At 49.9% G+C, this 24,473-nt stretch overlaps 3 protein-coding genes and 1 pseudogene across 3 annotated transcripts; 1 reads left to right on the forward strand and 3 right to left on the reverse strand.

The window, feature by feature from the left end:
- Positions 1-499: 499 nt before the first annotated feature.
- Positions 500-927, reverse strand: LOC149453577 (histone H3). The gene has a single exon (XM_089688142.1). The coding sequence runs from the start codon at positions 925-927 to the stop codon at positions 517-519; it is 411 nt and encodes a 136-aa protein (XP_089544268.1). The 3' UTR covers positions 500-516.
- Positions 928-6,752: 5,825 nt separating this feature from the next.
- LOC149453578 (histone H2B 1.1-like) lies at positions 6,753-7,218 on the reverse strand. Its single transcript, XM_089688143.1, has one exon. The coding sequence runs from the start codon at positions 7,192-7,194 to the stop codon at positions 6,814-6,816; it is 381 nt and encodes a 126-aa protein (XP_089544269.1). The 5' UTR covers positions 7,195-7,218; the 3' UTR covers positions 6,753-6,813.
- Positions 7,219-7,509: 291 nt separating this feature from the next.
- On the forward strand, positions 7,510-8,989 carry LOC149453579 (histone H2A type 1-like; annotated as a pseudogene).
- A 728-nt stretch (positions 8,990-9,717) lies between these two features.
- LOC149453580 (histone H4-like) lies at positions 9,718-10,506 on the reverse strand. The gene has a single exon (XM_089688144.1). The coding sequence runs from the start codon at positions 10,144-10,146 to the stop codon at positions 9,718-9,720; it is 429 nt and encodes a 142-aa protein (XP_089544270.1). The 5' UTR covers positions 10,147-10,506.
- Positions 10,507-24,473: the final 13,967 nt, after the last annotated feature.

The raw sequence follows: 24,473 nt of genomic DNA on the forward strand, positions 1-24,473 counted from the left end.
CTCCGATCCTACAAATGATTACTGGTTGGCCAAAGGAGAGATCCCTCCCGATACATGTCACAGGCCTGAATTATATTTTCTATAGAAAACCGGCCGGGGCGGCACACGGAGAGCAGAAGGAAGAATCCTCCCGGTGTGTCCGTGTGTGCCGCCCCCGGCAGAACGATGTGATCTGTGATGAGCCCGATGTAGTATCGGAGGAGGTAATAGAGGACATGACTGACCCCCCAATAGTGACATCTCCGTGTGGAAGGGGCCCATTCGGATGGATCTCATTGTATGTCTCACATTCCAGGACTAGTTATGAGCGAATTAATAATGAATAAAAACAGTAAAGGGATGGCGGTCCCGGGGGGGCTGAGAGGAGGAAGTGCCGAGATTTCCCTGACAACAGAAGCCTGTTCCCGGGTGTTGTAGTCATTGTAGTTCGGTAGTGTAGAGCTCTGTGTGGGGGGAGGTTGTGGCTCTGAGAAGAGCCGTTGGTTGGCGGGTTGTGGAATGTCTGTTGCGGGGGGTCTAGGCCCTCTCTCCGCGGATGCGGCGTGCCAGCTGGATGTCTTTGGGCATGATGGTGACCCTCTTGGCGTGGATGGCGCAGAGGTTGGTGTCCTCGAAGAGTCCGACGAGATAAGCCTCTGCGGCCTCCTGCAGAGCCATGACGGCGGAGCTCTGGAAGCGCAGGTCGGTCTTGAAGTCCTGGGCGATCTCTCGGACGAGGCGCTGGAAGGGCAGCTTGCGGATGAGCAGCTCGGTGGATTTCTGGTAGCGGCGGATCTCTCGGAGAGCCACGGTGCCGGGCCTGTAGCGGTGAGGCTTCTTCACTCCGCCGGTGGCCGGGGCGCTCTTGCGGGCGGCTTTTGTGGCCAGCTGCTTGCGGGGAGCTTTCCCTCCGGTGGACTTACGGGCGGTCTGCTTGGTACGAGCCATCTCTACTCCTCTCTTGTCTGCAACTGCGGATGTAATGCGCCTCCGCTCTGCACAGCTATTTGTACACATCCCTGTCCTCTGATTGGAGAACTACGCCACGCCCCTTCTAATGATTGGGTTATTTAAAAAGAGCGGGATTTTCAAAATGCCCGCCAGGATCTGCACGTTATCTGTGTAGGTAGAGAAGCCCGCTGTGTCAGGGGTGGGGGAGGGGAGTTCCTCCACATCATACAATGCTCGGAGCTCTCCTTACTACCAAAGAAGAGAAGATTAATCAGAGATCTGCTAATAATCAGAGATCAGAGACTCCCTGTACAATGTAACAATTACATCCATTGACATCGGACTGGATTCCTCCATAATACAGTGAATGGGATGACAGAAGATCCTCCTCCGATCTCACGGATCCGATGATTCCTCTGTTCGGGACTAAGAAGCAGAACGTTTGTCGCCCATCTCGGTCCATCCAGCACAATTGTGGACTAACAGGGATAGTCAGAAGGGCTGCAATGTATTGTCTAGAAGAGCGAGATGACAAGAGACATGACTTGTGTGCGGATCTGGGAGGAGATACAATGTGATTTCTGCCTTTTCTCTCCGAATCCCACTTCCAAGGACAATCCGATCCCGGCGATGACAGTGTGGACTTTGATGGCACAATGACAATCTATCGCTGAGGATGTGAGGAGGCGGACATCTAGTCTGCAGCAATTCATCCCATTCATTTTACATTTAGGAGTTTATTTGTAACAAACATTATTTTATTTATGTGTCTTATATTTTCATCTGATCGGAATATTTTTTGTAAATTCCCGCCAAGATCTGCAGGTTATCTCTGTTAGTAGAATATCCCGATCTCTCTGGGAGCTCCTTACTGCCAGATGAGAAAACATTCATAAGAAAGATGTTTATAATTATATATGCAAACTTTTTTTATCAATGTAAGAATTGCAATCTCCGAGAATGGACTATTTCTGTCCATAATTCAGTAAATCAGATGACATAAAGTAATCATAAATGCTCTAATGAAAAAGAGAGAGGAAAAAAAAGATAGATACATACATTTACACTATATTGACAAAAGTATTGGGTCTCCTGTCTTTACACACACATGACCTTTAATGGCCCCCCAGTCTTAGTCCGTAGGGTTCAATATTGAGTTGGCTCCGCCCTTTGCAGCTATAACAGCTTCACCTCTTCTGGGAAGGCCGTCCACAAGGTTTAGGAGGGTGTCTATGGGAAGGTTGGACCATTCTTCCAGAAGCACATTTGTCAGGTCAGGCACTGATGTTGGGGGAGGAGGCCTGGCTCACAGTCTCCACTCTAATTCATCCCAAATTGGTTCTATCGGGTTGAGGTCAGGACTCTGTGCAGGCCAGTCAAGTTCCTCCACCCCAAACTGGCTCCTCCATGTTTTTATGGACCCTGATTTGTGCACTGTTGTGCATTCATGTTAGAACAGGAAGGCGCCACCCCCAAACTCTTCCCACAAAGTTGTTAGCATTAAATTGTCCAAAATGTCTTGGTATGCTGACGCCTTAAAAGTTCCCTTCACTGGAACTAGGGGGCCAAGCCCAACCCCTGAAAAACAACCCCACACCATAATCCTCCCTCCACCAAACTTTACACTTGGCACAATGCAATCAGGCAGGTACTGTTCTCCTGGCAACTTCCAATCCCAGAGATGTCTATCAGATTACCACACAGAGAAGCATGATTGGTCACTCCAGAGAACGCGTCTCAACAGCTCTAGAGTCCAGTGGCGGCGTGCTTTACACCACTGCATCTGATGCTTTGTATTGCACTTGGTGATGGAAGGCTTGGATGCAGCTTCTCAGCCAAGAAAACCCATTCCATAAAGCTCTCTACGCACTGTTGTGTTAATCTGAAGGCCACACCAAGTTTGGAGGCCTTTAGCTATTGACTCTGCAGACAGTTGGTGACTTCTGCACACTGTACACTTCAGCATGCGCTGACCCCGCCCTGTCATGTGACATGGCCTACCACTTGGTGGCTGAGTTGCTGTTGTTCCCAGTCGCTTCCACTTTGTTATAATCCCACTAACAGTTGAGCGTGGAATATTTAGTAGCCAGGAAATGTCACGGATGGACTTATTGCCCAGGTGGCCATCTATCACATTACCACGCTTGGAGTCACTGAGCTCCTTAGAGTGACCCATTCTTTCACAAATCTCTTAGATTGTAAGCTCCAAGGAGCAGGGCCCTGCTAACCCTAATGTATTGATCTCTATCATTGCTGTATTGTCTCCCTTTATATTGTAAAGTGCTAAGGAAACTGTCTGCACTATATAAATCCTGTATAATAATAATTCACAAATGTTTGTAGAAGCAATATGCATGCCTAGATGTTTGATTTTATACACCTGTGGCCATGGAGGTGATTGAATCAAATGATTTGGAGGGGTGTTCCAATGCTTTCGGCAATATAGTGTGTGCGTGTAAAATTATATACACTGCTCAAACAAGGAAAACTTTTCTTTTAATCAGAGCATAGCCTTAAGTCATTTAAACTCCTTGGATATTGATCGGGTCAGTTAAGTAGCTGAGGGGGTTGTTAATCAGTTTCAGCTGCTTTTGTAAAAATGAAATTAACAACAGGGGCACTAGATGGGCAACAATGAGACGACCCCCAAAACAGAAATGGTTTTAGAGGAGGCTGCTGACATCTTTTCTGACTGTTTGTCACTAGTTTTTCATTTGGCTAGGGTCAGTGTCACTACTGACATGAGGACATGGCATGAAGAGATACCTAGACCCTACAGAGGTTGCAGTCAGTCCAACTCCTCCAGGATGGCAGATCAATACGTGCCAATGAAGAAAAGCCTGCATTTTTGTTCACAAATGCTCCATCAGCAATAGGACTCAAGAAACCTCCTACAAACTGTTAACAAGATGGTATTCTAAACCGGATGGGTTAAAGAGGGGGTTCCCCCAGACGTCAGGCCTATGTTGTTGCTGTGAATCAGCCGAGGACTCCCTGTTAGATATTTGGTGGCAATGCCCAAGGCTTATGCCATTGTGGGACAACGTTCTCGGTTGACATACTCTATTACTGAGACTGCATTATCCTTAACCCCCAGATGTTGTCTCCTCCATATCTCTGAGTGTTCTTTGAAGTCGTATAAGAAATCTTTGGTATGGCACCTTTTCAATGCGGCCAAGTCCCTAATCCCCAGGCATTGGAAGACCTCTCAGGCCCCTTCGATTCAAGACTGGAAAAGAGAGGTTAACGTCATTCAAGAGTTGGAAAGGACATTGACTATGACCGATGACGTGGTTGCCAGATTCCACAAACTATGGTCCAATTGGTATGCTTTCACTTTCTCAGAAACATATGGAGGGCTGATGGGCTATTAACACTTTTCTACTTTTCGATGTGCGTATTATGCTGGTGGATACTTGACTACACTTGTGGAATTAGATCTGTTCTTATGACTGCTGTTTTCTTTCTTTCTCTACCAAATCTCCTCCCTCTATTCATGCACGTTATTATGTCAGATTTGATGTTTGTACTTGCAATTTATAAACGTTTTAATCTGTGTATGTCTCATGTAGAACATTGATCTGATTGTACTATCGAGTATTTTCAGAAGACATTTGTTACTCTGTACTACATGACTTCATAACAAGCAAAGCTTGTTTTGTAGTTTATTGATGTTTATATGTTCTGTTTTCTATGAATAAAAATGTGTTAAAAAAATACTTCACCCATAATCCCCATCTAGAAAAAAATATATATTCTCCTATTCTTATCAGAAAGGGGTCAAATGTGTTCCTGGGCAGGTATAGCCATAATATTCCACCCAGTTTGTGTCTACATGGAGACTTTAGGTGTGTGGTGGATACACATGGCAAGAACCATATTTCACCCTTTTCTGAAAAGATTATGGGCATAACTATCTTTCCACATGGAGATTATGGGTGGATGGTTGCAGATACACGTCAACATCCATATTTTAAATGTTTTTCCTTAGAATATGGGTATAGTTATTTTTCTAGATGGGTATTATGGGTGGAATCACACAACATCTGGCTATAGACGTCTCACCCTCTTACCCATGAGCCTGTTTTTTAAATTCTATGATGTGAGTTACTACTTATCTTTCTATTAAATACCTTCACAGTACACACTTAGAGGCGCTGTGTTTCTTTGTTTCCCTTCTGCAGAGTTATGCTTCTCTCCTACACAGCTTGCCCTTAGTGCTTACTGGACTACCCTTACCCCTGCCCATTTGGAACTCATACATACATGGACTGCCACACCATGCGCCTGTTATCCCTTTTGCAAATGTGTTCTGGCATGTTCACAATGATATTCCACCCATAATCCTCAAAAAGAAAATTAATTACGCTCATAATCTTTTCAGAAATAGGTCAAATATGGTTCTTTACATGTGTATCCACCATAATATACCCGTAATCCCCATGTAGAAAAATAACTATTCTCTTATTTTTGATCAGAAAGAGGTCAAATATGATGGGTCCCTAGGCATGTTAAAAAAACAATATTCCACCCATAATCCCCATTTTGAAAAAAAAAAAAAAAAAAAGCTATTCTCATCAGAACAGGGTCAAACCGCAGCTATCGCCTCCTGTGCCACCATCCCCTTCCTCCTAGATTGTAAGCTCGAAAGAGCAGGGCCCTCAATCCCCTCATGTTTTGCATTGTATTGTTATTGTTCTGTCCCCCTTTGTAATGTACAGAGCTGAGCGAACTATTGGCGCTTTATAAATACTGTATAATAATACTAAATGTGTTCCTAGGCATGTTTAACCATGATATTCCACCCATAATTCCCATATAGAAAAATAACTACCCATATTCTTTAAAGAAACAATTCAAATATGGTCCATGACGTGTGTATCTGCAATTATCCACCCATAATCCCCATGTTGAAAAATATCTATTCATAGTCTTTTCAGAAATAGATGGAATATGATCCTTGGCCTGTGTATCCACAAAAATGCACCCATAATTCTCATGTAGAAAAATTATATGCATTTGTTTATCAAAAATATGTTAAGCGTTACCATGATATTCCCCCCATATTCCCAGATAAAAAAAAAAATCAATGTTACCCATATATTTATTTAAAAAGGTGAAATGTAATGTGTATGGGATGTGTAACCATTATATTCCTCCCATAATCCCCAAGCAGATCCATCATAACCATTGTGATCAGAAATGCATAAACTTTTTTGCTTGGAATTTACAAATTTTCAATCTTAATTTTTTAAAGTTTAATACAACAGTTGAAAGGCAGTGCTTTCCACATCTCGTACTATATAAAATCAGTCCCTAGTAATATATGGAGTAATGTTTCCATTCTTTCTGTATAATTTCCTATGATGCCATGTTACAGCCGCACATATATCAGTCAGTGAAGAGCAGGGGCGGACTGAAAACTCATGGGGCCCCCGGGCAATTATGGGGCCCCTGGGTCCTTGCCCAAACTCAAAGCCTATGAAAAAGGTACCAGGAGCATCTCATGAGGCCCCCTAGTGACCCCGGGCAGTGCCCTAGTTTCCAAATGGTCAGTCCGCCCCTGGTGAAGAGTTAAACATTCGCCTCTACTACGTGTAACAATGTATCAAGCAGAGCAGAAAAGAGAAACAAGAAAATCCTTCCCGTCTATGTGTGTAATATAGTGACACCTAATGGGAGTGTTGAGCATTGCAGCCAATCCTCCCATCCCCCCAATGTGCAGGTTAGTCCGTCCCTAGAACGAATGTCCAGTGTAAGTGTGACGTGTGGGGGACCTCTAGCGGCAATACAATGTGATGACAGCTCAGTGATTGGAATGGTGGGCGGCTCTTAGAAGAGCCTTTGTGTCCTTGTTGGGATGATGGGGCCCCGGCGGGGGGATTACTTGGCGCTGGTGTACTTGGTGACGGCCTTGGTGCCCTCGGAGACGGCGTGCTTGGCCAGCTCTCCGGGCAGGAGGAGGCGGACGGCGGTCTGGATCTCCCGGGAGGTGATGGTGGAGCGCTTGTTGTAATGAGCCAGGCGGGAAGCTTCGCCGGCGATGCGCTCGAAGATGTCATTGACGAAGGAGTTCATGATGCTCATGGCCTTGGACGAGATGCCGGTGTCGGGGTGGACCTGCTTGAGCACCTTGTACACGTAGATGGCATAACTCTCCTTCCTAGTCTTCCTCCGCTTCTTGCCGTCCTTCTTCTGGGTCTTGGTCACGGCTTTCTTGGAGCCCTTCTTGGCCGCCGGCGCAGACTTGGCTGGTTCAGGCATGATCAGGGTTCACCACTGCTTGGCTGGCTGCAGGGAAAGTGTGCTGGAGCCGCCCTCATGTGCTGCTTTTATAGGCGGCCTATGCAAAGGAGTCTCAGCCCTTCTCACTCTTCTATTGGTGGACTCGGTCATGTGATAGAGTGACGTCATTCTTTTTTTCCCTCCTGTACAGATTGGAAGGGAAACAAGTCTGACCACTATTGGCTGAATTGAAAACCAACCAATCCTAGTGTGTGACGTCAGAGCACGGAGTGTATAAAGGAGAGGAAGCGGCTGCTGGGGCCTATCTGTGTGTGATTCGTCAGTCATCCAATCATGTCTGGTCGCGGTAAACAAGGAGGCAAGACTCGGGCTAAGGCCAAGACTCGATCGTCCCGGGCCGGTCTGCAGTTCCCCGTCTGCTCCGGAAGGGCAACTATGCCGAGCGGGTCGGGGCCGGAGCTCCCGTCTATCTGGCCGCCGTCCTGGAGTATCTGACGGCTGAGATCCTGGAGCTGGCCGGCAACGCCGCCCGAGACAACAAGAAGACCCGCATCATCCCCCGACACCTCCAGCTGGCTGTCCGCAACGACGAGGAGCTCAACAAGCTGCTGGGCGGCGTCACCATCGCCCAGGGAGGAGTCCTGCCCAACATCCAGGCCGTGCTGCTGCCCAAGAAGACCGAGAGCCACAAGGCCGCCAAGAGCAAGTAATCCCCCCACAGGATCCCCTTCTATCCGCCAACACAACGGCTCTTTTCAGAGCCCCCCACATCTCCATACAAAGGGCGGACATACGGCTTCTGTGGACACCAATCCCACACTCCTCTCTATCTCCCGCTTCTATGGGATTCTCGGGGTCTGGGGGGGTGGAGGAGGAAAGTCGGCGACTTCTTCCCTCCGTCCTGCTCTGTAGATCTCGGATTAGTAAAGGACGTTCTGGGATGGAAGCTGTCACGTGTTTGTAATGACAATTCGAAAAGGTGGAAATCCTTCCCGCCGTCCGGACAGTAAGTCTCCTCTACATCCGGGTGTCATCTCTGCTTCTCCATAGGAAGACGTTTGGACGCCGGGAAGGATTTCTATGTTGAACTTTCTGCGGAGAAAGTGATCTCTCGGCGCCCCGGGATTGGGCGGGTTATTTGTAGCTGATAACCGGTTTTCACATCCGAATTCTAAACGGTAAAAATATAGAAAAGGATTTCTGTGACATCAAAAATCTTCCGGATCAGATCATTTCCTCCCACATTTTATTTGAATAAAAATCTGTCATGGCTTCAATTGTCTAATACATTCCAATTTCCCGCCGGAGTTCTATGGACCGTTACAGACGATCTGCGTCCATTGACCGTTTTATCCGGGAAGATCGATCAATCCTTCCATTCGAAATGTTTTATTTGCACTCTAAACCCGACACGATGTAGAACTTCCTGCACTAGGAATAGAGATCTCCGAATACTTGTTTATACTTCTCGTAAGAAATGCATTACTGGCTGATGGAGACAACGCCCACAGCTGTGATTGGCTCAGATTTCAAATTCTTCCCGCCGGAATTGTATCCATCGTTCCAGAGAAACCTTCAGCCCGATTATACCGCCAAATCCGAGCCGGAGAACAAAGGAGATCATCAGATGAGACATCCGAGAAATATCATCGCTTTCATTCCAGACAGTTGTATTGATTAGTCAGGGATGTCTACAGGTGGATGTCGGTGATTACCGAGTCATGTCAATCCTTGTTTTGTTCGGTTATCTCTGTCCCCAGGATCCTCTATATCCAATGTGTTTGCGGACTAATAAACAATGACTAGAAATGGATTCAGATGATTACTTTCATATATTGTCTTCTCAGAATCCAGGATTCCCCTCCCCCCGCAACATACAGAACATGAGTGACATCATACATGTCATAGATCTCTACCTTTCTATATGATGAGAAATAAAGTATCGTACGATTCTATCAGATCTGTATACGATCATGTCCTTCCTTTTAACAATTACAGACCCCCCCCCCCCATATATCACATCCAGAATATTGAAATATCTTGTAAAAATCGGTAATCATGACACCGCCAGATAAATATGTACAATGAATCGATAGAGGAAATATTACATATCTAGAGAATCAAATCGGTTTCTCTGTAAGAACATCCATGAACCCTTTCATTATCCGGGGCTCAGATCGGTCACAAACATAAGCGCATCGCGATCACCGACATGTTTATTTTACTCTAACGTTACAATGCAAAATCCGGCATTCCGAACCGGATCCATCCCGATTACCGACCACACACTATGTCCAATCACCTGATTGCAGATTCATTATTGGAATTGCAGAACTATATGCATGTCGTCACTCTGGTCTATAGAATGACTGACGGATAGTTCCATCATCCCCATCACTGGAATGAGCGGCAATCCTTCTCCCCCAGGAGGAGCAGAGAGAATCCTGGAGATGATCAATCAATAGCCCTTTGTATGAGAAGGTGGGCGGCCCTGAGAAGGGCCTTTGTGACGATGAAGGGGGGGGGGGGGGTTATGAGGATTTATCCCCCGAATCCGTAGAGAGTGCGTCCCTGCCGTTTGAGAGCATAGACGACATCCATGGCGGTGACGGTCTTCCTCTTGGCGTGCTCGGTGTAGGTGACGGCATCGCGGATGACATTCTCCAGGAAGACTTTCAGCACTCCGCGGGTCTCCTCATAGATGAGGCCGGAGATGCGCTTGACTCCCCCTCTGCGGGCCAAACGTCGGATGGCGGGTTTGGTGATGCCCTGGATGTTGTCCCGGAGCACCTTCCTGTGGCGCTTGGCGCCGCCTTTCCCCAGACCCTTCCCTCCTTTACCGCGACCAGACATGACAATTCTTCTCTGCTGCAAACACCGACTGAGCTCTGGGCTGGGCCCGCCTTCCTTTTCTACAGCCTGAGCGGACCTGATGGGAACCTTCCTGGGAAGAGGCGGAGTCACACCCATTCATTACACACAATACAATTGGATTCATTTGGAAGCTTTCTCCACGTTCCGCCCTTTTCAGATCCCTTAATGACAATAGAAATCCATCTCCAGGAGAGAAATCTCTTCATTCTTCTCAATGGTTTTCTATTTCTTCCTCGGAGATTACACAGAAACATTCATCTTTCACATTTCAGAACACAAACCATCATCTCCAGTTACTATTGTTAGCAGCAATTTAATATTGAGAAATATGACTTGGAAATAAACAACACAAACATTTATACCGATGCCCCACGTTCCTGGTTATAATTCCGGGCGGACCTGAAGGGAGACTGATGGAAAGGGGCGGGGTCACAGCCATTCATTCCTCTGCAGAGAATTTCATTGATTTAACAGGTCAGTCTCTGCAATGTCAAACCGCACAGACACAGAGCGCACTATCACACCACGCCGTCATTGGTGTCAGTGGGAGGAATAGTGCCCCGTCATTGGTGTCAGTGGGAGGAATAGTGCCCCGTCATTGGTGTCAGTGGGAGGAATAGTGCCCCGTCATTGGTGTCAGTGGGAGAAATAGTGCCCCGTCATTGGTGTCAGTGGGAGGAATAGTGTCCCGTCATTGGTGTCAGTGGGAGGAATAGTGCCCCGTCATTGGTGTCAGTGGGAGGAATAGTGCCCCGTCATTGGTGTCAGTGGGAGGAATAGTGCTCCGTCATTGGTGTCAGTGGGAGGAATAGTGCTCCGTCATTGGTGTCAGTGGGAGGAATAGTGCCCCGTCATTGGTGTCAGTGGGAGGAATAGTGCCCCAACATTGGTGTCAGTGGGAGGAATAGTGCCCCGTCATTGCTGTCAGTGGGAGGAATAGTGACCCATCATTGGTGTCAGTGGGGGGAATAGTGCCCCAACATTGGTGTCAGTGGGAGGAATAGTGCCCCATCATTGGTGTCAGTGGGAGGAATAGTGTCCCGTCAGTGGGAGGAATAGTGCCCCATCGTTGCTGTCAGTGGCTGGAATTCTAATAGGAAGAGATGAAGCTTAAAGAGAAAGGAATGGAGTTTCCAGATGAAGGGGTGGATCTTAAACAGGAAGGGGTGGGGCAACTTTAGATGAGGGGGGTGCCTGATTTTAGTCTTGCCTAGGGCAGCACAAAATCAAAATACACCACTGGTAACAGGTGCTCCAATCCCCTCCATGGACACAGGTGTATACAATCAAGCCCCTAGGCATGCAGACTGCTTCTACAAACATTGGTGAAAGAATGGGTCGCTCTCAGGAGCTCAGTGACTCCAAGCGTGGTCCCGTGATAGGTGGCCACCTGGGCGATAAGTCCATCCGTGACATTTCCTGGCTACTAAATATTCCACGCTCAGCTGTCAGTGGCCGGGCTTTTTTTTCTCAGAGAATAGGTGCAGGAACTCCCCTTTCTGAGTCACTTCTTGTCTCCACCCCCTACTCATCTCCCAGTACTTCCCCTTTCAGAGAATACAGATCCGTGTATCATTCTGTGGTGTCAGGTCATTTGTATGGAATTTGTTAATGATAACAAGAAAAGCAGTAAGTTAGATCCCCCGCAGCCAGCAGCAGAAGCCCCCCCCACCAGCAACAACAACAGATTTCTCAGCAGCCGGAATCAAATTCTCAAGCAGCCGGGAAACAATAGATCTCTCTGTGACGGGCACGGCGTCAGACCCCAGCCCTTCTCACCAACTTGTGACCGAAGAACTAGCCAATCTAAAACCGCGCTGTCACTTGCATAACAATGCCACGCCCAACTGCACCCTGCACAAAGATTTTCCAGCTCACTGGACCACAATCTATGTGCCACAGCCTGAGAGCGATTGTTACCAGGTCAGGTTAATTACGCAATTAACCCTTCACACTGCCACCACCTCCTTTTTGTACAGAAAAAGAGGAAACTCACCAATCTTGCAGTAACACTATGATGTTTGAATAATAGTCTGTATACCACTGTCACCGCAGGCAGATGTATGCAGAAGTTTAAAACACACAGTAGCGCTCTTCAGAGACAGGGATTCTTAGTTTGCATTAAAGAGCTTTAGAAACAGTTCAACACTTTTCAGAAAATAGGATTTATTACTAAAAAGGCCAAAATGGTGCAATAAAAATATTTACAGAAAAATATGTAGCCTATATATACAGAGAACAATAACACAGCAGAGAGATAACAGAAAGAAGTTTAGGGAGGTAGAATACTTGCCAGAGTCCTGGTCTAAGCAAATTCAAGGTCCAGAACAAAAGGGTTCTGTTTCTCCCAAAGTTGGTTCTTGATGTTAAAAGGGAGAATCTCTTCATCTCCAGGCCTGATAGCCTGTTTTCTAGTCCCCCAGCAGGGGTTGTCTGCTGAAGCCAAGGGCCAATCGCCTTGTTTGGGGAGGGGGTTTAGGCGGAGACCCCAGCTGTGACCCAAATATCTCCCCAAGTACTCACCATGGTTAATAACCTTCCATAGGTACATGTAGCATCCTATCCACTGGTAGGATAATATGCAGAATCATCTGCTGAACGTCCAGACTACAGATATGATATATCTACCTGTGATGGTTAAGGAGATATCGCTTTCTGCTCTCGGGTAGACGTTATCTAGGGGTGTAAGGGATCAGGTGACTCACATTAAACTGACCTATCTGAATATATGCTTTGTTTTATTTATTATTATTAGAGATGAGCGAAGAAATGAAAAATTTGATTCGACTGATTCGGCGAATTCGTGGACAATATTCGATTCGAGTCGAATAAATTCGCTGTGAATTTAACTTAAAAAAGGGTGTTTCTAGGCTTCAGAGAGACTTAATATTAGTGCAGAACACTGTACCTTTAATTTAAATGCCCTTGGAGTCTGCTGGGGAAGAGAAATAATACTGTCACTCAGTATGACATGCAGATGAGTGCCGTTGATCTTAGAATCACCGCACACTTCACTCATTTGGCCAGTCACGGGGCCAAAACCAGTGTTTGGAGCCACAGTGTGGCGGTGGAGGCAGCAGCAATGGGAGGCCATACAGCAACCTATGACAAAATGGAAACCAGCAGGAGTGTGAGGAGACCTGAAAGTGGCACATGCAGTGGGAGCAATGGGAGGCGGTACAAGGACCCATGTCACACTGTGGACCCAGCAGCAGCGTGACCAGGCGGTACGGGGGCCCATGGCAGATTACAGGCCTGGCAGCAGCAATGGGAGGCCCGTAATCTGCCAGCACCCTATGACAAAAAATGGAACACACCAGCAGTGTGTGAGGAGACCTGAAAGTGGCACATGGCAGAGTGTGGCGATGGAGACAGCAGCAATGGGAGGCCGTACAGGGACCCATGAGAGACTGTGGACCTGGCAGCAGCATGAGGAGGCGGTATAGGGGCCCATGGCAGATTAGGGGCCTGGCAGCAGCTATAGGAGGCCCGTAATCTGCCAGCACCCTATGACAAAAAATTGAACACACCAGCAGTGTGAGGAGACCTGAAAGTGGCACATGGCATGAGACACTCTGGACCTGGCAGCAGCATGAGGAGGCGGTATATAGGGGCCCATGGCAGATTAGGGGCCTGGCAGCAGCTATGGGAGGACCGTAATCTGCCAGCACCCTATGTCAAAAAATTGAAAACACAAGCAGTGTGTGAGGAGACCTGAAAGTGGCACATGTTTGGGGCATGATTCATGGCGGATTTAGTCAGTTGTGTCAGGAACTAGTGGTTTGAAATCCAGACTAATCCACGCCTGATTCATTTTCACAAACGTCAGTCTCTCCACACTTTGGGTGGACAGTCGTGTCCTCCGCGGAGTTGCAATACCTCCTGCCGCACTAAACACGCGCTCCGATGCCACGCTACTGGCCGGGCATGACAGCCTTTCAAGGGCAAATTCAGCTAGTTGGGGTCAAAGGTCAAGTTTCGTTGCCCAGTAGTCAAGGGGATTGTCTACCTCGGTTGGCAGAGTGCTGTCCAAGTAGGCCCAAGCCTGTTGTTTGAGGTCCTGCTCCAGGTCCACCTGATGCTGCTGCTGCTGCGGCTGGTTAGTAGTTTCCTCACTGCGCTGGTGAAGAAAGCTACTCATCATCGACTGCAGACTGAGGCAGCCGCTGCTGGTGGAGCTACCACTGCTCCTACCACCCCACCCCTCCCCTGCTGCCATGGCAGCGTAACAAGAGCGCACAGGGCCCACAGTGTCTGAGGATGGACGTTGGCGCAGAAAGGCAGAGACCAGCTGACTACATAGGTGGTTTTTATAGTACGTTATTTTGGCCTCCCTCTCAGCAGGTGTGAAAAAGGCCACCATTTTTGAACGGTAGCGAGGGTCCAACAAGGTGGACAGCCAAAAGTCATCCCTCTGTCTGATGGTTATTATTCGGCTGTCGCTACGCAAGCAAGCGAGCATGCTATGGGCCATTTGTGCCAAGGAATGCGAGGGACTCCCTACCTCCATCTCCACAGCATACTGCCACGGTGCGTCTGGGTCCTCTGTCTCCTCCTCCTCCTCCTCTACCAGATGCTCCTGCTCCTCCACTCCTGTCCGCTGAGTGGAAAAACCACCCATTTCACTCAATAATTCCTGAGCACCAATGTCCTCCTCTACCTCCTCCTCTTCTTCCTGTCCTGCCCCCACAGGGGTCATGTGGCGTTGAGATCTGTGCGCCACGTCTACCGCACCCTGACCAGCCATTGTTAACAGCATTTGTTCAAGGACGTGCAACAGAGGAATGACGTCGTTCATCCCATAGTCCTGCCGACTCACGAATAGCGTGGCCTCCTCAAAGGGCCTGAGCAAGCGCAGGTGTCACGCATGAGCTGCCAATGGCTGACATCTAAGTTACACAGGGAGTACCTTTATCCGCTTTTAACATCAGGAAATCTGTGATGGCCTTTCGCTGTTCGTAAAGGCGGTCTAACATATGTAGGGTTGAATTCCACCTTGTTGCAACGTCACAGCATGAGGAGTCGGTACGGGGGCCCATGGCAGATTACGTGCCTGGCAGCAGCAATGGGAGGCCCGTAATCTGCCAGCACCCTATGTCAAAAAATTGAACACTCCAGCAGTGTGAGGAGACCTGAAAGTGGCACATGGCAGAGTGTGGCGATGGAGACAGCAGCAATGGGAGGCCGTACAGGGACCCATGAGAGACTCTGGACCTGGCAGCAGCATGAGGAGGCGGTATATAGGGGCCTATGGCAGATTAGGGGCCTGGCAGCAGCTATGGGAGGCCCGTAATCTGCCAGCACCCTATGTCAAAAAATTCTACACACCAGCAGTGTGAGGAGACCTGAAAGTGGCACATGGCAGAGTGTGGCGATGGAGACAGCAGCAATGGGAGGCTGTACAGGGACCCATGAGAGACTCTGGACCTGGCAGCAGCATGAGGAGGCGGTATATAGGGGCCTATGGCAGATTAGGGGCCTGGCAGCAGCAATGGGAGGCCCGTAATCTGACAGCACCCTATGTCAAAAAATTCTACACACCAGCAGTGTGTGAGGAGACCTGAAAGTGGCACATGGCAGAGTGTGGCGATGGAGACAGCAGCAATGGGAGGCCGTACAGGGACCCATGAGAGACTCTGGACCTGGCAGCAGCATGAGGAGGCGGTATATAGGGGCCTATGGCAGATTAGGGGCCTGGCAGCAGCTATAGGAGGCCCGTAATCTGCCAGCACCCTATGTCAAAAAATTCTACACACCAGCAGTGTGTGAGGAGACCTGAAAGTGGCACATGGCAGAGTGTGGCGATGGAGACAGCAGCAATGGGAGGCCGTACAGGGACCCATGAGAGACTCTGGACCTGGCAGCAGCATGAGGAGGCGGTATATAGGGGCCTATGGCAGATTAGGGGCCTGGCAGCAGCTATAGGAGGCCCGTAATCTGCCAGCACCCTATGTCAAAAAATTGAACACACCAGCAGTGTGAGGAGACCTGAAAGTGGCACATGGCAGAGTGTGGCGATGGAGACAGCAGCAATGGGAGGCAGTACAGGGACCCATGAGAGACTCTGGACTTGGCAGCAGCATGAGGAGGCGGTATAGGGGCCCATGGCAGATTAGGGGCCTGGCAGCAGCAATGGGAGGCCCGTAATCTGCCAGCACCCTATGTCAAAAAATTCTACACACCAGCAGTGTGTGAGGAGACCTGAAAGTGGCACATGGCAGAGTGTGGCGATGGAGACAGCAGCAATGGGAGGCCGTACAGGGACCCATGAGAGACTCTGGACTTGGCAGCAGCATGAGGAGGCGGTATATAGGGGCCCATGGCAGATTAGGGGCCTGGCAGCAGCTATAGGAGGCCCGTAATCTGCCAGCACCCTATGTCAAAAAATTCAACACACCAGCAGTGTGTGAGGAGACCTGAAAGTGGCACATGGCAGAGTGTGGCGATGGAGACAGCAGCAATGGGAGGCCGTACAGGGACCCATGAGAGACTCTGGACTTGGCAGCAGCATGAGGAGGCGGTATAGGGGCCCATGGCAGATTAGGGGCCTGGCAGCAGCAATGGGAGGCCCGTAATCTGCCAGCACCCTATGTCAAAAAATTCTACACACCAGCAGTGTGTGAGGAGACCTGAAAGTGGCACATGGCAGAGTGTGGCGATGGAGACAGCAGCAATGGGAGGCCGTACAGGGACCCATGAGAGACTCTGGACTTGGCAGCAGCATGAGGAGGCGGTATAGGGGCCCATGGCAGATTAGGGGCCTGGCAGCAGCAATGGGAGGCCCGTAATCTGCCAGCACCCTATGTCAAAAAATTCTACACACCAGCAGTGTGTGAGGAGACCTGAAAGTGGCATATGGCAGAGTGTGGCGATGGAGACAGCAGCAATGGGAGGCCGTACAGGGACCCATGAGAGACTCTGGACTTGGCAGCAGCATGAGGAGGCGGTATATAGGGGCCTATGGCAGATTAGGGGCCTGGCAGCAGCAATGGGAGGCCCGTAATCTGCCAGCACCCTATGTCAAAAAATTCTACACACCAGCAGTGTGTGAGGAGACCTGAAAGTGGCATATGGCAGAGTGTGGCGATGGAGACAGCAGCAATGGGAGGCCGTACAGGGACCCATGAGAGACTCTGGACTTGGCAGCAGCATGAGGAGGCGGTATATAGGGGCCTATGGCAGATTAGGGGCCTGGCAGCAGCTATAGGAGGCCCGTAATCTGCCAGCACCCTATGTCAAAAAATTCTACACACCAGCAGTGTGTGAGGAGACCTGAAAGTGGCACATGGCAGAGTGTGGCGATGGAGACAGCAGCAATGGGAGGCCGTACAGGGACCCATGAGAGACTCTGGACCTGGCAGCAGCATGAGGAGGCGGTATATAGGGGCCCATGGCAGATTAGGGGCCTGGCAGCAGCTATGGGAGGCCCGTAATCTGCCAGCACCCTATGTCAAAAAATTCTACACACCAGCAGTGTGTGAGGAGACCTGAAAGTGGCACATGGCAGAGTGTGGCGATGGAGACAGCAGCAATGGGAGGCCGTACAGGGACCCATGAGAGACTCTGGACTTGGCAGCAGCATGAGGAGGCGGTATAGGGGCCCATGGCAGATTAGGGGCCTGGCAGCAGCAATGGGAGGCCCGTAATCTGCCAGCACCCTATGTCAAAAAATTCTACACACCAGCAGTGTGTGAGGAGACCTGAAAGTGGCACATGGCAGAGTGTGGCGATGGAGACAGCAGCAATGGGAGGCCGTACAGGGACCCATGAGAGACTCTGGACCTGGCAGCAGCATGAGGAGGCGGTATAGGGGCCCATGGCAGATTAGGGGCCTGGCAGCAGCTATAGGAGGCCCGTAATCTGCCAGCACCCTATGTCAAAAAATTCTACACACCAGCAGTGTGTGAGGAGACCTGAAAGTGGCACATGGCAGAGTGTGGCGATGGAGACAGCAGCAATGGGAGGCCGTACAGGGACCCATGAGAGACTCTGGACCTGGCAGCAGCATGAGGAGGCGGTATATAGGGGCCTATGGAAGATTAGGGGCCTGGCAGCAGCTATGGGAGGCCCGTAATCTGCCAGCACCCTATGTCAAAAAATTCTACACACCAGCAGTGTGTGAGGAGACCTGAAAGTGGCACATGGCAGAGTGTGGCGATGGAGACAGCAGCAATGGGAGGCCGTATAGGGACCCATGAGAGACTCTGGACCTGGCAGCAGCATGAGGAGGCGGTATATAGGGGCCCATGGCAGATTAGGGGCCTGGCAGCAGCTATGGGAGGCCCGTAATCTGCCAGCACCCTATGACAAAAAATGGAACACACCAGCAGTGTGTGAGGAGACCTGAAAGTGGCACATGTTTGAGGCATGATTCATGGCGGATTTAGTCAGTTGTGTCAGGAACTGGTGGTTTGAAATCCAGACTAATCCACGCCTGATTCATTTTCACAAACGTGAGTCTCTCCACACTTTGGGTGGACAGTCGTGTCCTCCGCGGAGTTACAATACCTCCTGCCGCACTAAACACGCGCTCCGATGCCACGCTACTGGCCGGGCATGACAGCCTTTCAAGGGCAAATTCAGCTAGTTGGGGCCAAAGGTCAAGTTTCGTTGCCCAGTAGTCAAGGGGATTGTCTACCTCGGTTGGCAGGGTGCTGTCCAAGTAGGCCCAAGCCTGTTGTTTGAGGTCCTGCTCCAGGTCCACCTGATGCTGCTGCTGCTGCTGCGGCTGGTTAGTAGTTTCCTCACTGCGCTGGTGAAGAAAGCTACTCATCATCGACTGCAGACTGAGGCAGCCGCTGCTGGTGGAGCTGCCACTGCTCCTACCACCCCACCCCTCCCCTGCTGCCATGGCAGCGGAACGCGAGCGCACAGGGCCCACAGTGTCTGAGGATGGACGTTGGCGCACAAAGGCAGAGACCAACTGACTACATAGGTGGTTTTTATAGTACGTTATTTTGGCCTCCCTCTCAGCAGGTGTGAAAAAGGCCACCATTTTTGAACGGTAGCGAGGGTCCAACAAGGTGGACAGCCAAAAGTCATCCCTCTGTCTGATGGTTATTATTCGGCTGTCGCTACGCAAGCAACCGAGCATGCTATGGGCCATTTGTGCCAAGGAATGCGAGGGACTCCCTGCCTCCATCTCCACAGCATACTGCCACGGTGCGTCTGGGTCCTCTGTCTCCTCCTCCTCCTCCTCTACCAGATGCTCGTGCTCCTCCACTCCTGTCCGCTGAGTGGAAAAACCACCCATTTCACTCAATAATTCCTGAGCACAAATGTCCTCCTCTACCTCCTCCTCTTCTTCCTGTCCTGCCCCCACAGGGGTCATGTGGCGTTGAGATCTGTGCGCCACGTCTACCGCACCCTGACCAGCCATTGTTAACAGCATTTGTTCAAGGACGTGCAACAGAGGAATGACGTCGTTCATCCCATAGTCCTGCCGACTCACGAATAGCGTGGCCTCCTCAAAGGGCCTGAGCAAGCGGCAGGTGTCACGCATGAGCTGCCAATGGCTGACATCGAAGTTACACAGGGGAGTACCTTTATCCGCTTGTAACATCAGGAAATCGGTGATGGCCTTTCGCTGCTCGTAAAGGCGGTCTAACATGTGTAGGGTTGAATTCCACCTTGTTGCAACGTCGCAGATCAGGCGATGATGTGGAATTCCGTTCTGCCGCTGCAGCTCAAGGAGGGTGTGCTTTGCGGTGTAGGAATGGCTGAAATGCATGCAAAGTTTACGTGACATTTTAAGGATGTCTTGCAGTGGGATGGTGGATTTTAGGAACCGCTTGACAACCAGATTGAACACGTGAGCCATGCATGGCGCATGGCACAACCTTCCTTGACGCAGAGCAGACACCATGTTCTTTCCGTTGTCGGTCAACATGGTTCCGATTTTCAGTTTGCGCGGAGACAGCCATCTGTCGATTTCTCTGTTCATTACACTCAGAAGTTTCTCCCCTGTGTGACTACGTTCGCCAAGGCATACCAGGTGCAGAACAGCGTGACACCGTTGCGCCCTGCACATGTGATATGCCGGTCGGGTAATGGGACTTGGCACGGGGGTGGCGGCTGAGGACACGGCGGAAGAAGAGGTGGTAGAGGCGGACATCTTTGCCGGACCAAGGACGTGCAAACGTGGAGGCAAAAGCGGCGTGACCTGTCCAAGTTGCTGGTGCGGCTGTGACGGCACCACGTTCACCCAGTGGGCCGTAAATGACATGTACTGTCCCTGACCGTAGTTACAGCTCCACACGTCGGCGCTGCCGTGCACTTTGGCAGAGACCGACATGCTCAAAGACTGGCCCACCATGTCTTCTACATGTGAATGCAGGGCTGGCACTGCCTTTTTGGCGAAGAAATGACGGCTTGGCACTCTCCACCGCGGCGCGGCACAAGCCATCATTTCTCTGAAAGGTGCTGAGTCCACCACTTGGAAAGGGAGGGACTGCAGCACCAGCAACTTGGACAGGAGGACGTTCAGCTTTTGCACCGTCGGGTGCGTGCTCGCAAACTGTTGTCTCTTGGAAACGGATTCCAAGAAAGACTGCTGACGGAATCCGTGAAGAGGAGTAGCAGGAGAAGGAGCATCTGAACGAGCGGAAGATGCCAACGAGCGACAACTCCCCTCAGCAGAGGTGTTGGAGCCTTGACTGGCTGATGGAGGGCGATTGACGTCGGGTGACGGAGCAAGTAACGGAGCGGGTGATGGAGCGGGGGCTGGGGCGGGCAGAACCGCCGTATCTTTATCACGGTTTTCCCAGGCCACCAAATGGCGACGCTGCATATGCTGCCGCAACGCTGTAGTCCCAACATGGGCCCCCTGGCCACGCTTGACTTTCTGGCCACATAGTCGACATACGGCTACGTTTACTTCCTCGGGCGGCTTGACGAAAAATTGCCACACCGCCGAGTAGGAAACTTTGCCCCCGATACTCCTCACTGGCTGACTGCTGCTTCCTCCGTGCACACCGGCACCACTACTGGCCGTGGTGGTAGGCTGCAGTGGAGCTGGTGCTCTACTCCGTGGCCGTTTGGCTCCACTGACACTGCTTCCACTGACACTGCTGCGACCCTGCTGCTGTCTCCTGGGCAACCCACCGACTGTTTCGCTCACTGCCAAGCTGCCACCCTCTTCTCCTGATGCGGAAGAAATTGCCTGATGACGACGAGGCTGCCAAGTGCGATCAACCTCCTCATCATCAAGTAGGGTCTCCGCCTCACTACTAGCCCCCTCGGCTGCGTCTGGGTCAGGAGACAGACCTGTCTCTAGACCGGCTACCGGGCCACTCTCCTCGCCACTACTTCTTCGCCTGGCTGCTGAAAAGGCGGATGTCTCCCCCCGTTCCTGACCGCCCTCTGTTAGCTCTTCCTCACTGTACAGTGGGGCTGAGCCCACAGCATGCGATACTTCGCTTGGTGAGGGAACACCAAAGGACAGGGGCAGGTAGAGGACACGTGATTTCAGTGGGCTTGCTCCCGGGCCATGCCAACTAACGGTTGTGTCTGACGTACCCACCGACCGTTGGCTGTAGGTGTCAGAGGTGACCTGGGAAGAGGAAGACGACCGAGCCAACCAATCGATGACGGCAGGGTTGTCGGTGGAGACACGACCGCTGGATGACACCGGGAGCACTGGCCTCTGGCTGCGAATAGTGCTGCCTCGACCCCTTCCTCTGCTGCCACGTCTGCTCGCTCCTAAAACATTGCCTCCTCTGCCACTCCTCTGCATGTTGTCTGACATACTCTTTAATTAAACGATTATGTGTCCCTGAGTAACAATTCTGTGTCCCTGAGTAACAATTCTGTGTCTGTGCGAGTAACAATTCTGTGGCCCTAAGTAACAGTTCTGTGGCCCTCAGTAACAGTTCTGTGTCCTTGAGTAACAATTCTGTGTCTGTGCGAGTAACAATTCTGTGTCTGTGCGAGTAACAATTCTGTGGCCCTAAGTAACGGTTCTGTGGCCCTCAGTAACAGTTCTGTGTCCCTGTGTAACAATTCTGTGTCTGTGCTAGTAACAATTCTGTGGCCCTAAGTAACAGTTCTGTGGCCCTCAGTAACAATTCTGTGTCCCTGATTAACGTTTCTGTGGCCCCAAGTAACAGTTCTGTGGCCCTCAGTAACAATTCTGTGTCTGTGCGAGTAACAATTCTGTGTCTGTGCGAGTAACAATTCTGTGGCCCTAACAGTTCTGTGGCCCTCAGTAACAATTCTGTGTCCCTGATTAACGTTTCTGTGGCCCCAAGTAACAGTTCTGTGGCCCTCAGTAACAATTCTGTGTCTGTGCGAGTAACAATTCTGTGTCTGTGCGAGTAACAATTCTGTGGCCCTAAGTAACAGTTCTGTGGCCCTCAGTAACAATTCTGTGTCCCTGATTAACGTTTCTGTGGCCCCAAGTAACAGTTCTGTGGCCCTCAGTAACAATTCTGTGTCTGTGCGAGTAAGAATTCTGTGTCTGTGCGAGTAACAATTCTGTGGCCCTAAGTAACAGTTCTGTGGCCCTCAGTAACAGTTCTGTGTCCCTGAGTAACAATTCTGTGTCTGTGCGAGTAACAATTCTGTGGCCCTAAGTAACAGTTCTGTGGCCCTCAGTAACAATTCTGTGTCCCTGATTAACGTTTCTGTGGCCCCAAGTAACAGTTCTGTGGCCCTCAGTAACAATTCTGTGTCTGTGCGAGTAACAATTCTGTGTCTGTGCGAGTAACAATTCTGTGGCCCTAACTAACAGTTCTGTGGCCCTAAGTAACAGTTCTGTGTCCCTGAGTAACAATTCTGTGTCTGTGCGAGTAAGAATTCTGTGTCTGTGCGAGCAACAATTCTGTGGCCCTAAGTAACAGTTCTGTGGCCCTCAGTAACAATTCTGTGTCTGTGCGAGTAACAATTCTGTGTCTGTGCGAGTAACAATTCTGTGGCCCTAACAGTTCTGTGGCCCTCAGTAACAATTCTGTGTCCCTGATTAACGTTTCTGTGGCCCCAAGTAACAGTTCTGTGGCCCTCAGTAACAATTCTGTGTCTGTGCGAGTAACAATTCTGTGTCTGTGCGAGTAACAATTCTGTGGCCCTAACAGTTCTGTGGCCCTCAGTAACAATTCTGTGTCCCTGATTAACGTTTCTGTGGCCCCAAGTAACAGTTCTGTGGCCCTCAGTAACAATTCTGTGTCTGTGCGAGTAACAATTCTGTGTCTGTGCGAGTAACAATTCTGTGGCCCTAACTAACAGTTCTGTGGCCCTAAGTAACAGTTCTGTGTCCCTGAGTAACAATTCTGTGTCTGTGCGAGTAAGAATTCTGTGTCTGTGCGAGCAACAATTCTGTGGCCCTAAGTAACAGTTCTGTGGCCCTCAGTAACAGTTCTGTGTCCCTGTGTAACAATTCTGTGTCTGTGCGAGTAACAATTCTGTGGCCCTAAGTAACAGTTCTGTGGCCCTCAGTAACAATTCTGTGTCCCTGATTAACGTTTCTGTGGCCCCAAGTAACAGTTCTGTGGCCCTCAGTAACAATTCTGTGTCTGTGCGAGTAACAATTCTGTGTCTGTGCGAGTAACAATTCTGTGGCCCTAACAGTTCTGTGGCCCTCAGTAACAATTCTGTGTCCCTGATTAACGTTTCTGTGGCCCCAAGTAACAGTTTTGTGGCCCTCAGTAACAATTCTGTGTCTGTGCGAGTAACAATTCTGTGTCTGTGCGAGTAACAATTCTGTGGCCCTAACAGTTCTGTGGCCCTAAGTAACAGTTCTGTGTCCCTGAGTAACAATTCTGTGTCTGTGCGAGTAAGAATTCTGTGTCTGTGCGAGCAACAATTCTGTGGCCCTAAGTAACAGTTCTGTGGCCCTCAGTAACAGTTCTGTGTCCCTGAGTAACAATTCTGTGTCTGTGCGAGTAACAATTCTGTGTCTGTGCGAGTAACAATTCTGTGTCTGTGCGAGTAACAATTCTGTGGCCCTAAGTAACGGTTCTGTGGCCCTCAGTAACAGTTCTGTGTCCCTGTGTAACAATTCTGTGTCTGTGCGAGTAACAATTCTGTGTCTGTGCGAGTAACAATTCTGTGGCCCTAAGTAACAGTTCCGTGGCCCTCAGTAACAATTCTGTGTCCCTGATTAACGTTTCTGTGGCCCCAAGTAACAGTTCTGTGGCCCTCAGTAACAATTCTGTGTCTGTGCGAGTAACAATTCTGTGTCTGTGCGAGTAACAATTCTGTGGCCCTAAGTAACGGTTCTGTGGCCCTCAGTAACAGTTCTGTGTCCCTGTGTAACAATTCTGTGTCTGTGCGAGTAACAATTCTGTGGCCCTAAGTAACAGTTCTGTGGCCCTCAGTAACAATTCTGTGTCTGTGCGAGTAACAATTCTGTGTCTGTGCGAGTAACAATTCTGTGGCCCTAAGTAACAGTTCTGTGGCCCTCAGTAACAATTCTGTGTCTGTCCCTG

The sequence above is a fragment of the Staurois parvus genome, unplaced genomic scaffold (genome assembly GCF_062004578.1).
Source record: "Staurois parvus isolate SC_StPar_1 unplaced genomic scaffold, SC_StPar_1.0 ptg000447l, whole genome shotgun sequence".
NCBI classification, from domain to species: Eukaryota; Metazoa; Chordata; class Amphibia; order Anura; family Ranidae; genus Staurois; species Staurois parvus.